Genomic DNA, 12,827 nt, shown 5'->3' on the forward strand with positions numbered 1-12,827 from the left:
GAGCTGAAGCTTCAATTTAAAGAATTTAGCAATACTTGCCTCTCACATGCTACTTAGCTGGTTTTCCAAACCCAGAGAGAGAAATGCATTTCCATCTGCTCTCTGTACTCCCTCCCAAGGAGATACACAGGAATAAACTGTACATACTGAAGAGCTTAACACAGCCTGTGCCTACAGAAACACAATAGTAAACAGAACTACTTACCAGAACTCTGTAGTGTCAGTCCTGAGAGATCTTTAAAAAGAAGAAAAAGAAAAGGGAGTGTGGAGGTTTATATACACAGAGATCTTCAACAATGTTTGAACATTAAGTTTATAAGCCTTGACAAATTAGTACACCACAGACTCTACGTATTATACCCCCTCTGTCACAACACAAGTCTCAATGCTAAGTTACTCCTAGGATACACATTAACTGTAAGAAGTGTGTGCAAAGCCAACAGAAAGGCTTAAACAAGAGTCACAAACTGTTCCTTCAAATTTGGAATAAAGGTAAAAGAATAACTTCATTAAGAAGATGGACAAGAGCATATGAAAGTCATTTATAATCAGATCATTAAAAGTTAATGTTTCTAATTTAGGCCTGCATTTTCTATACTCAAAAGGAAAACATTTTACATTCTATTCCTACTGTTCCATTTTAAATCAAGAGTCTACTTACCGATGCCAGGCGATACTACACGCTCATAATGGTAAGGATTTACACAGACACTGTCACATTTTAAGTCAAAAGCATACTGACAATATTTAACATGCTTGAGTTCATTTTTATGAAGATCAGGCCACCTCCAAAGACGAGCGTAAATCACATGGGGGAATCCCTTGCGACCAGCCACCTAAAAAGTTAGACACAAAAGTTGATTGGGAAAGTAGCAAGACATTTTGCTTTACTTAGTGAGGAGCAAAGCTAGAAGAGGACAAACACCACCACAACCTCTCTCCATCATCAAAATATGACAAAAAAAAAAGATGGTGTACAGTTTACCCAAGTTCTGTACTCAACAGAAATAAATTTCTGTTAGGGTTTTGCTACGGTTAAGTCAACACTGTGATTCTTAAGAAAAAATACTGGATACAAAATGGCAGAAGCAGAATTTGTGCTTAATGTAGTATGTATGGTCACCTTCCCCACCATGGATGATGAAGGAGCTTTGCCCCAGAAGAAGAGGAACAAGGCGCTAAGCTACACTATAAGGAATTTACAAGTAGAAGAATGCCAATCCATTATACTGAAAAAAATAAATAAACAAAAATGCTTCTAGGGTAGACAGAAAGCTAGCCAGCAAACATGACATCTGTCCTGGAACAAGGAAATCGCAACCCAAGCTATACAGGTACTGAGTACTGACGATATAAGGCTAACATAAATCCTCAGTGCAGACTCCTTGGAGTACCTTAGCAAGGGATCATAGGTCTGTCTTCACACTGCTGACCAACACAGAGCTAACAGAAGCTTGTAGTGAAAATACCAGGATAAACAGCCGAATTTGTTACGTGACCCTGCTTTTTACTGCCACACACACACTCATTTAGAACGGCTGATCCAACGCCTTCTGCTCCTTTTGAAAAAAAATAATCAACTACTGCAGCAGTCCAGAGCTCCAGCCACAAAACATGCCTACAAATGGGGGCGGGGGATGCAAGAGAAGAGCTACTCTTCCTCAACACTCTAGGATCCTGTGTCACTCACTTTTGCTCCAGCTTCACTAGGAGGAAAACATCTGATTTTCACTTGTACTAACCTGAAGCCTCCCATCCAGCGTTCTCTGTATTGTAACACACTTGCTAGGATGAGCTCCATTTGTGGTTATAGCTGTAATCAAAGAATCCAATTCATCTTTTTTCTCCTTTAGCTTTTTAACTAAACTTTCAATTGCGCGTTTTGCAAAAGTTTCACTCTCTCCACCTTGTCGATGGCACATCAAGCTGTGAACAATGCTCAGACAAGCATCATTACTTGTTGGCGTGTTAGTAATAGACATATTGTCCATTTGTCACAGCTTTTTCTTTCAGATCAAATGTCAGTTTTGGGGGCTGTTATGATTTTCAAGCTGATGAACAAGAGATGATCCAAGTTAAGTGTTAGATGTACTGTCTCTTGGTAAAACCTAGGAGGAAAAAATATCTACATTAGAATTGTTTTTAACAAATTGCAGATCATGTTTCTAAGGAAGTCTGTGGCTTTTTGCTTCTTTTATTTTCAAGCTAAGTGCAGGATATTAAAAGCACATGAAAAAACTGCATTGCTTGTCCCGTGATAGCTAAAACATGCTTAAGACACTGCTTGCACAGTTTTAGATATAAGATTTTTTTGTTTCCCCTAGTAACAATATTTAAATAAAGATTATAGTTTATATACATGTACACATAGTATGTACATATAGAAAGGTAGGGATTATTAGATGAACAGGCTCTGAATCAGGAAAAGGAGAACGGTGACGATGATTACCTATGTTTTATACTGGTAGGATGAAACCAAGTGAAAATACTGACTGGGAATCAAGGGACATTGATTTAAACAAAATTTGAATAGTGAAGAAGCATGAATGCACACCAGAATCATCTGTCATCTTTATTTAATAATTCTGTTCAAATAGTTCAGCCATGTTCTGACCTCAGACTAACTCTATTTCTTCTTTGCTAATCAGAAAGGCAAAAATTGTATCTGGTCATAAGCTTAATACACATTTATGTAAATTAGTATTGGGTGTATCTTTATATATGAAAATCCCAGCTGGCACATTTGTCTTTACTCGTTTGGATCCAGCTTCTTCTGGATCAAGAGATATCAACTGAAGGCACTAAAAAAAGCACTTCTAAATTGTCTCAAACAGAACAGCCTTAATTACACTAAATTTAAGATAAGGAATGAGTCCATCCTAACACATTTGGCCTTTAAATTCCATTTGTTAAGAACCCGCAGCAGTTTCTGGTCATGAAGTCATTCTTCTCAAAGCCAGCAGACCTCATCCTTTTTTAAGTTTCCTTTTATTCACAAATTAGAAGAAGAGCTGGCCTGATCTTCTCAATTGTGAATGAGCTAATTACTACGTTCTATCTTGCTTTATCCAGAAACACAGGACGGCAGGTTTTGTGCGCTCACAGAAAAGGACGTTAATGTTGTCAAAAAGCTGCTTTGGTTCTTCAAGCACCTCTGGCTTCAGGTTGTCATCTACTAACACCATTCTACCAACTCTTTAGAGTTAGACTTTAAGACACTGGCAGCAAATACAGGTAAGTGATTTTACTACATTTACATGAGTAAGCTTAAAGTATAAGCCTTTTTGAAACTAATGCGTTGTTCTCGGCAATGTAAATAAAATATATTTGGTTTTAATAGTTAAGGGAAAAAAGTTTGGTCATACTATCTGAGGAACATATCCAGTCAAAGACCTGTTACTGCACTGGAATTTTCCATGTTATCAGAGGTAGCAGCAGCTCTTTATTGGAAACAAATGTGTTGCACAAAAAATAAGAGTGTTAGTTTAGAAAGTTAACGCATCACACAAATTACAGTGTGAATGCCTGGTTTCCCTTCTTGTAAAAGGAATACTGCAATACAAATCCAGCACAATTCAAAAAAGGAAACAAAGTCTTCCCTATTTAGTATTTTCTCCAGTTTCAACTTGAGTACAGCATGCTTTGGTATACTTGGAAAAAACACATCATAAATCCTTCCCCCCCTCCATTTTCAATAGTTTTCTTCTTTTGTAAGGATGCTTTTGGACCTAATTTCTCCCAAAGGAAAACAATTACCTAAAAGTTTGAGTAAGATCATTTTACCTAGCTATTAAAGTTTCTCCCTCAATGCTAGGGGTTTTTTTGCGCTTCAACTCAATAAGCCTCTTTTAAAAAGTCAAGCTTAACCTGCCAGTAATTCTCCATGGCAACCCGCACTCGCATAAATCCGTAAAAGCTTGCCAGCTAAAACAGAATAGAACATCATTTTCCTTAAATATAAAACAGCATCCCAGATAGATATGCATAAGTAATCATAAATAAGTGACTAGATAAAGCCATTAGCCAAAAGAGCTTTAAATAAAGAGATGCTTAAAATTAGACACGCAGCTCTATCTTCCACACTCTTAAAACTATGAATGAGTTTTGCTTGCTGACTTTCAGAAGACTGAGATGAAGCAAATAAATCCTTAAATAAGTGGAATGATCTTCAGAAATGTTGAGTCACCCCTCAGCTGCCACTGCACTCAATAGGAGCTTCTGACTGTTCAGCACTTTTGAAAGCCGGGCCACTTGTTTAGGATTTTGAATACTGTTACACACTGCTGGTGCGGAATCGCACGGTAATTCAGGAGCCTTCTTTACAAGTCCCACCTACGGATATCCTGTATTTAATCTTGCAATTTTTATCCCCAGAAAAAGGGGGTGAGGTCAGCGGCAATCAACCTGGCACGTATTGATAAACGCCGTGACATATTTCTTCTGAAGCACCAGAAGCATTAGTATATTTTGCAGACGAGCCAAGTTTTCACGTTCCACAGATTTAGTTTTTCATGAAATAGCTCTACAAGCCTATCTTTGACTGAGTCACACATTCAAGAGGTGCCTTGACACCTTCTTACTATATTACTTTCATGTGTGCAAATAAAAGCAAAATGCAATCTTAATGCATGTTATTTTTAGAAGATAGCCTTTGAAGATAAGGTTCCAGTATGCCTTCAGACAGGGAGTGCTAGATGTTCCGCAAAACAACAGTACGCTTGTGCGATTTAACGCTTATTTGATGCAAGCGTGAAACTTCAAATTCGTTCCTCGGCACCCCTCCACCCAAGAAGGTGATCCCACACTACAGCTCAAGCTTAGATTTACAGTCAACAGGGAAGGCCAAATATATTGAGCAAAGATCATCCTTCCCTCTACTCAGGAATTTCATGAAAACAGCAATGGGTGAGAGAGTTCTTTGGGGAAAAAGGGGCAGAGAGAAGAGACAGGGAACACAAGAAAAGCAGGAGACAGTGCTTGCAATGAAGCTCTCGGCTTCGCCTACCAAGGAACAAAAAGGTATTTCTCTGCCTTTTGTGTGATGAGAGCAGAACACAGAAGGATAAAAAAAAAAGGGACAAGCTAAGGTAAAACGCTAACAAGTTACACAGTTATAGAGAAGTACCTCGTTATGTTATAGAGTCATTCATTTCGATAACTAAGTATTAGCAGGTCTGTTTCAAAACAAGTGAACAACAACTAGCGTTCTGTGATAGAGTCTAAGTATTGGAACAAGAGTAAGATCCCCTGGAGAGGAGATAAATCTGAAAGACAAAAGAAGTTAAGACTGCCAGGTAATTAAAAACATCTTTGATGATCTGTAGCAAACAAGCTACTATCTCAGAGAATTGATAAGCAACCATTAACTGAAACTCTTCCCTCAAGACTGATGCAGACTTGAACAAATATCATCATTCTTCCATACATCCTACTTCCCCACGGCTGCCTTGCTGAAGGGTGATGGATCTTCTTAGCCCGTGCAATGAAATTCAAAACATGAAGCAGCTGTCTAAAATTAAAAACGCGACACTGGTGCCACATGCCTCATTTTCATGTCTGTGGATAATTCTGCCAGAAATGGTTACCTGAACAATATAAATAGATTCTAAAAACATAGGCACCTATCATAGTATACTACCTATAACTAAAATCAAATATATTATTGACTTCTCTACGTGGAAGTAACATTACTGAGCTCTCTCACTAGTGCCCTCATCACACATTTACCTTACGGGCAGGAAAGCAAAATAAGCACCGCGCTGACTCAAACTATTCCGCTGTTCCTAGATCGTCCGCTATATTCTCTCTTGCAAAACAGCGATCATTTTACTAGCGTGACCAGAAAAGGGAGACCAGGTTTAATGTTCAGCATCTTCTGCAAAAGCTATGAAAAGCCAGAGCTAGCTCAGAGCTCCAAGGAGAGCGTTCCCATTTGTGGAAGCAAGGTGCTCCTGATCAACCAGACAAAACTCAGCAAAGTACAAAAAGCAGATGAGATCTCACCCGAAGGGATACTAAATGCATTGATGGAACAGAAAATTAATATTCCACCTTGTTTGCCAGTGTCTCTTCAGCTGCACCAGCAAGATAATATTATAAGCTAGCACGGCTTAAGAACAAGTGCTTTTACATGCCAAAAACCAAGGGTAACAAAAACAGCGTGAGCCATGACTTCCAAATATTTGCAGCAACTGTTTAGGCAGCACACTAGGTACTTAAGAGATATGATAATTTGGAAGGGCTCACTCAAGGCCCCAGAGTTGCTGAGGTATATTTCGGTTTGAAATTCTTCATCCAAAAAGCATGCAGATGCATACAGATGTAGGCAGACACACACAAAGAGTCTGAAGAAGGTACAAGGGTTTTTGAAAGAGAAAAAAGGTTTTGCTGCTTTTCACAGTTAGAAAAAAACCACATGGACTTGATTTCCCTGCTTTTACAGAGGTATTACTACAGTCGTACAGAAGCTCCGCTGAGACGCAAGGCCAGGGGCTGCTAAAAAAATACAAAGACTTCCCTTAAACTCCCATCGAGGTGCCCTAGCCATTCAGCCAAGCAAATTTTGAAACTTATCTGAAAAATCCCTTCCTCCAAACAACTCCCATTTCCAATACTCTAAAGCAGTTGAAATTTGCTGAGAAGTTACGAATCCAGATTTCTTAAAAAGAACTGACATTTTTCTCTCCATATTAAGAACAACCTTAAATGAATACTTTTTACACTCACGAGTCACTTATCTTCCCCCTCTCCTCCCACAAAAGCCACACTTTGCAATTTGGGGAGGAGGATCAACCCCAAACAAGAAAAGGAAATAATACGCTTACGTAGATAAACCAGGCGGTTACGGATGGAGCTGGAAGTCAGGGACGTAACCCAAAGGAATATGATCCAGGCAATCAGCAATCCAACAGCTTGGGCAAGACGGTTAATCCAAGCCCGACGCTGATATGATACACTACCCTATTCATTTACAGTAGGGTTTAAGCCAATCGCAGCTGCGGAGGGATCAAATTCACCAAGAAACTCGGTCTAAAAATGTGACAGTCCAAATGCCACCGGATAATTACTTTAAGATATGGGCAAAAGGCCAAAACCTCCTTCGGGTCACTTTCTTAGCATGTATTTTATTCGTTAATTTTCTACAGCAAACTAGGTATTTTTTAAACAAGACAACTTGAGACTCTTAGAGACTTCATTGGTTGCAGGACAAATTACATGAGAAGTAGCATGATTAGGAGAGAGCAAGTAACACTTTGTTTTAAAGACTAAGATGTTAATTGTGAAGTGCCGTATTTAAAGAAAAAAGTTAAAAAATATAGTACAGCCTTGGCACTACTGGAAAAAGAGTTCCTGCAGGTGTCAAGGCAGCAAACGCCCTTTGAAAAGCTTTCGATGGAGAAAGGGAAGCAGTCTTGCAGCTCAGCTCAGAAAAGAGGTTCCAGATACAAATATGGTGCTGAAGATCCAGAGATGCTGGAGGGGAAGGCTGATAAACATGCCTAACGCGCAGCATACACTGACACATCAGAAGCGAATGAAGAACGCAAGATGGATTTGCAACCGCATGCACGAGAAGCCTGAAATAAACAGTTGTGATGGAAATCCAACCAGTCTGCAAAGTTAAAATCAAAGGGAAAAAAAAAAAAAAAAGATTTTACACGTGCTAAGTATCAGATGACACATTTGGGGCTCAGGAAGCCTTTAAACAGCAAGGCGGAGAGAGATTTGGCATCTTTTTGTACAAACTGATCAGCCAACAGTCCTGTGTCACCCTAAAGCATTTCAAATGATTATCAGATCGTTGTAGGTCCCTTCCAACTCAACTATTCTATTGTAAATAATATGAGCGCAGATTTCTAGCAGCAGTTACACAAAAATGCTCTATGAAGCACGTAAATGTATAAGCCTGGGAATTTTTAGTACTGGTTTATCTGTGTAAGGGCTGGTGTTAGAAACACGTACGGGGATGCTAAAGACCGTAACGTAAGGCAAGTAAGTGTGTCTGACGGCATTCACCAGGTACAAGACAGCATTTCTATCTACGCGATGAATCTTAAGATAACGTGGCCATTATCCATTGTAACATACTGTAGAAGGGTCTAAGCAAGTCAGCAAATTTGCAGGCAGAATATCCTCTGTGATAAGCCATGACTTAAGTGAATATTACCACTCTGGTCTTCAAAAGAAAGAAAAAAAACCCAAACCAACCTCGTAATGTCTGAGCTTCCAAGTAAAAAAGGAAAATAAAAATATATATTGCAGTAACAAAGAAAGACCACAGTCAGATCAAGGCCTATGGTGCCATACGATGTCAAAGGGAAAGATGTACGGCCTCAAATTCTGGGGAGTCATATACTGGGGTGAAGAGGGAAATGAATTAATGCAAAAAATATCTCAATGAGCAAAGATATATTTCCAAGTTGCAAATGTGAAGGTAATTTTTGGAAAAATATATCTAAGAAATAATAAGAATTGTTTGCTTGAAGCAGCCACTGATGCTCTGGGAGCACAATTTATCAGCGACAGCCATCCCAGGCACAGATTTCCAGCATTTAGATACCAGGCAGTAACGCAATGCTAACGAACTGGCTAATTAGAATAGCATAGAAATTAACATCTTGCTAGAACATTTCACATGAATAAAGGACAAGAAAGGCTCTTGCATAAGCTGCAGCCTCCAAAATTAGCCAAACACAAAGATGTCAGAAAAGCAGCATATACATTTGATAGCTTTTAACCACCAAAACATTACTACAGAGTTTTGCTGTTTAATAATGCAGTGGCAGAAGTTTTATGATAAACATGATAAAGAAAAATCCATAAACCAATAAAACAAAAGGCAGCTCGTGATTTGATGAAGATATGAATAAGTGATTAAACTGCAGATACTTTCCAGCACATTAGACTATTATCTACTTGCCCAAAGGGTGAACAGGAACAAAATGTTTGTAGACATAAGAACAATTAGCATTAAAGAGCAAGAGAAAGAGTACTAAGAAGGTACTACACTCACTGTTCTGTACAGTAAGAGCTAACATTCCCCAGAATACTATTTTTGTGCATGTATCTGAATCATCAGTATCAATTCTGCTCATCTCGCTGTCAGCAGCTACAAAAATTTAAGACACACGACAGCATAAAAGGAACTGGAGAAGAGTTTTAAGACAACTCTGAGTGGCAACTCTTTCATCTTAACAAAAATCCACGGTTAAGAAAGTATGGGCAGCCATTTCTTTGTGGAAGAAACCGATGTGACGTAGCTGCCCGACTGCGGCTCGCAGCTTCCACCTGTGCACTTCAACTGCTTTCAAAAGCACTTCACAAATGCAACAGACTGATCCTGGAAACGGAGCAAACATTTCTGCTGCACAAGGTTCCAGGTTTTTTAAATCTCATTCAAGAAACTAATACAACAGTAAAAACCATATCCAAATCCTTATCTTGTCTTTGAATACATGGGGGGCAGGACATGATTAAAAAGGCAGTGCCTACTACGCTGATGTGACTACATACGCACACATTTTAAATCCTAGAAAGTTGCATTTTTCATTTTGGTTCCCCTTCCCTCTCTCTACTTTTTATTTTTGAGAAAGCATACAGCTGAAAAAAACCTCCTCTTTTCAATACAGGCTTCTGTATGGTCTGAGAAGGAAGACCACTGCACATTCCACCACGAGAGCGGGAAAGGCAGTAAACTCTTCTACAATTGGATCTATTTCCACAACGCAGATCTAGGTGCCTCACGCTACCTCACCTCTGAGAGGGCACCCTTGGAGTCCCAACGAGCAAGAGGTCATCCCCCCCTCATCCTAGTGCCCGTAAGTAAGGAGGGGATGAAAACCCAGGAACGGCAGGAGAGACCACATTCAGAAAGCAGAAGGTGGTGGAAGTCCTTGCCGTAGAATGACAGAGCAAACCTGAACGGAACTCCTCCTCAGAGTATCCTGCAAGACCCATCTTCTCGCAGGCGGCTTCCTTCAACAAGGACAAATAGTAATTCGTCAAAACCTCACAAACAGAGGAAACAATTGTGGCTATGTCAAGTAATGAAAGGAAGAGTCAAACCTTGCCCAGGCAGAAGTGGTGTGATTTTTCACTGGTACATAATGTTTCGATACCCTAGCAATAGGTGTATTAGATAACATCTGTTCTTTATTGTGATCTGCACAGGGATAATGTTCTCTGCGTTTGTTCGAGCTTAAAAAAAAATAATAAAATCACCTCTGGGCAAAGCAAGCATGGAAAATTCCAGCCCCAACCAAAGGTAGTTTTTCACAAGGTTAACAACACAGGAAAACAGAGTCCTAAAATTCCAGCAGGACCTTAACGACAGCACAGCAAAGGCTGCTCCTCACGAGGATCCGCTCTCAGCACCTTTGTTCTCCACTAAATCTGTTGATATCTCTCAAAACTCACATCCCTATTGTGTTAGCTACGCTTGAATGCATTATGTAAAGAACCATCTACTTAAAGGAATTCTAATCAGTTTGAGACACTTATTGCTTCTCTTTAGGCTTCAGCTCTTTGAAATAAAGTTTCTATATCAATATTAAACATGCATGCTTATGCAACAAGCAAATCAAAAGAGGTTCTTGAATGCAAAGCGAGAAGAAACTCCTTCCAGTAGCAATTCAGCCACGATAAGAGGAGGGCCAGAAGGACAAGTTGCCTACTTAACATGATGCTGGCATACAAAAACACGTTCAGTTTTATAGGGCAGTATAGCTATTCCAACAACCTTGCGTGGAATCACCTACATTACTGAACGAAGTAACAACAGTACAAGAGTCTTACAATTTAAAAGATGACAGCTATCGCAGAGTCTGAAATCACTCTTGCCTGTTGACAGTGGCACACCATTCTTAACCAAGATAATTTGAGAAGTGGTGGTAAAAGACACCACGATCCTACTCCGACCGTTTGTGTTTGACAACACTTGGTTTGCAGTAGTACAATTTGGGCTCTAAGTAATAACACATCTAACCCACAACTAGATTATCCCATAAATTAACCAGCCTTCCGTGGTAAAACCTATAAGACTCAACTATGCAGCAAGTCACAAACCTCCCCAAAACCCCAACGCTCCCTAAACGGGGATGGGAAGGAAAAACAGTAAAGAAGGAATAATCTTAATTAACACCTCTTGCGCTAAGCAGCCCCACGCTGCCTGAAAATCAGCTAAAAGCACCGTTCGCTGTTATTACAAATAAGATGGCAGATTTCAAAGACCTAAACGCGAAGCGGCTCACACAAAACCATCCAGGGCATTTTCCAGCGTGCGGGAGGGAGCACGAAGAGAGCGGTCTGCACGAACGGCAGCGGAGGAAAGTTTAACCGGGGACAGGCCGGCTGGAGAGCCTTTATGAAAGGGCACCGAGATTTTTAAAAAAAAAAAAAAAACCAAACTAAAAGTTTGGGGGCGATGGGGGGGGGGAGGAGTAGGGATTTTTTTTTTTTTTTTCTCGCACAGGGTAAAACGGGGAGGTGGAGAACGAGCCGGGGAACCCAGCGCAGCGGGGCTGTGGAGAAGCCCCCGGGCGGCGGGTGAGGGGCGGGGGGGGGGGGGAAGGGAGGAGGGGGGTGGCCGCGGCCCCGGCTCCCCGGAGCGGCAGCCGGCACGCCCCCGGCGCGGCCCGGCCCGGCAGCGCCCGAGGCGGCGGGGGAGACGGGCGGGAGGAGGGGGCGCGCTGCGGGCGGGCGGCCTCTGCGGGCGGGCGGGCGGGCGGGAGCCGAGAGCGGATGTTACCTGGGCCGCGGGCGGCGGCGGAGCGGCCGCTCTCCGGGCGCGGCCTGCGGCTGTGGTGAGGGGCGGCGGCGGCGGCGGTGGCGGGGGCGGGGGGGAAGCCTTCCCTCGCCTCAGACCGGCCCCGGTGCGGCGGAGCGGGCCAGGCCTCCGCCCCCCCGCCCTCCCCTCCCCGGGCTGCGGCCGGGCCGGGCCGGCGGGGCGGCGCTCACAAGCCCGCGGCGCGCGGGGGGGGGGGACGACCCGGCCGCCCTGTGACGGCCGCCCCCGTCGCTGCCGCCGCCTTCCCGCTGTTGTTGTTGTTGTTGTTGTTGCCGCGGCTCCGGCCGCTCGCACTCCGCGACCGCCGCCGACACGTCCAGCCGCCACCGCGCATGCGCGACATCCGGGTAACACACCCCCCCCCCGCCACCGCCGCCGCCGCCACAGCCGAGCGCCTCCGCCAGCCGCCGCCACTGCGCCTGCGCGCCAGCCGCCCAGCGGTTGCCGCGCTGCCGGCTGTCGGAGAGTGGGGCGGGCGGGCGCGTTCGAGGTTTATTTTTGTGGTTGGCGTCCGGCGGCGGTGCGTCGGACGGGGCAGGCAGCGCTCCTTGGACAGCATAACTGCTTTTCCCATTCCTCATCACCTCCTCTACTGTCCAAAGGAATTCAGCTGAAAAGGAAAAGATTACTTTTTTTTTTTTAAACTAGAAAGCTACATCTTTCTACCTTCGTGGTGTTGAGCCACCGTTAGAATAGAAAACAGAAGAGAAAAGGTGCACAAAATACCGTTATCGATTGTAAAGCGCGATGTATTCTTGCTACGTAAGTGGGGTGTTTGGCAAGGTGCTGGTGTGTTATCGCAGCTACTCTGATAAGAATGATGGAAATTTTAAAAAATTGTTATATTGCCACAACAAAATTTCTTTCTCACGCTATTAAGTCATTTACAGTCACTTCCACGTCCTTAAGAAGATCTTAGTGATGAAAAGCAATGTAAAATGCTGCTATATTTGTCATCTTTTCCTGGGTAGACGTAATTGAAGCCTCTTCGCACCAGGATTTGCTGAGCGCGTTGCAAATTATCTATTTCTAGAGTTTTTGA

General features: G+C 42.5%; 1 protein-coding gene across 4 annotated transcripts in view; it reads right to left on the reverse strand.

Moving 5' to 3' along the window:
• SMAD4 (SMAD family member 4) overlaps positions 1-12,134 on the reverse strand; it is a 28,965-nt gene extending 16,831 nt beyond the window's left edge. Inside the window, exons 1-4 of one of the 4 annotated variants that reach the window (XM_054808974.1) lie at positions 11,747-12,134; positions 1,743-2,108; positions 662-836; positions 206-235 (exon numbers count right to left, since the gene is read on the reverse strand). In XM_054808974.1, coding sequence (XP_054664949.1) covers positions 206-235; positions 662-836; positions 1,743-1,991 — 454 coding nt within the window. In that variant the 5' untranslated portion in view covers positions 1,992-2,108; positions 11,747-12,134. Of the gene's footprint in view, positions 1-205; positions 236-661; positions 837-1,742; positions 2,109-5,125; positions 11,342-11,746 lie in introns of those variants that run through there. The other 3 variants (XM_054808976.1, XM_054808975.1, XM_054808977.1) reach the window with 3 other exon arrangements.
• Between the last annotated feature and the right edge of the window lie 693 nt (positions 12,135-12,827).

The sequence above is a fragment of the Grus americana genome, chromosome Z, assembly GCF_028858705.1.
Source record: "Grus americana isolate bGruAme1 chromosome Z, bGruAme1.mat, whole genome shotgun sequence".
NCBI classification, from domain to species: Eukaryota; Metazoa; Chordata; class Aves; order Gruiformes; family Gruidae; genus Grus; species Grus americana.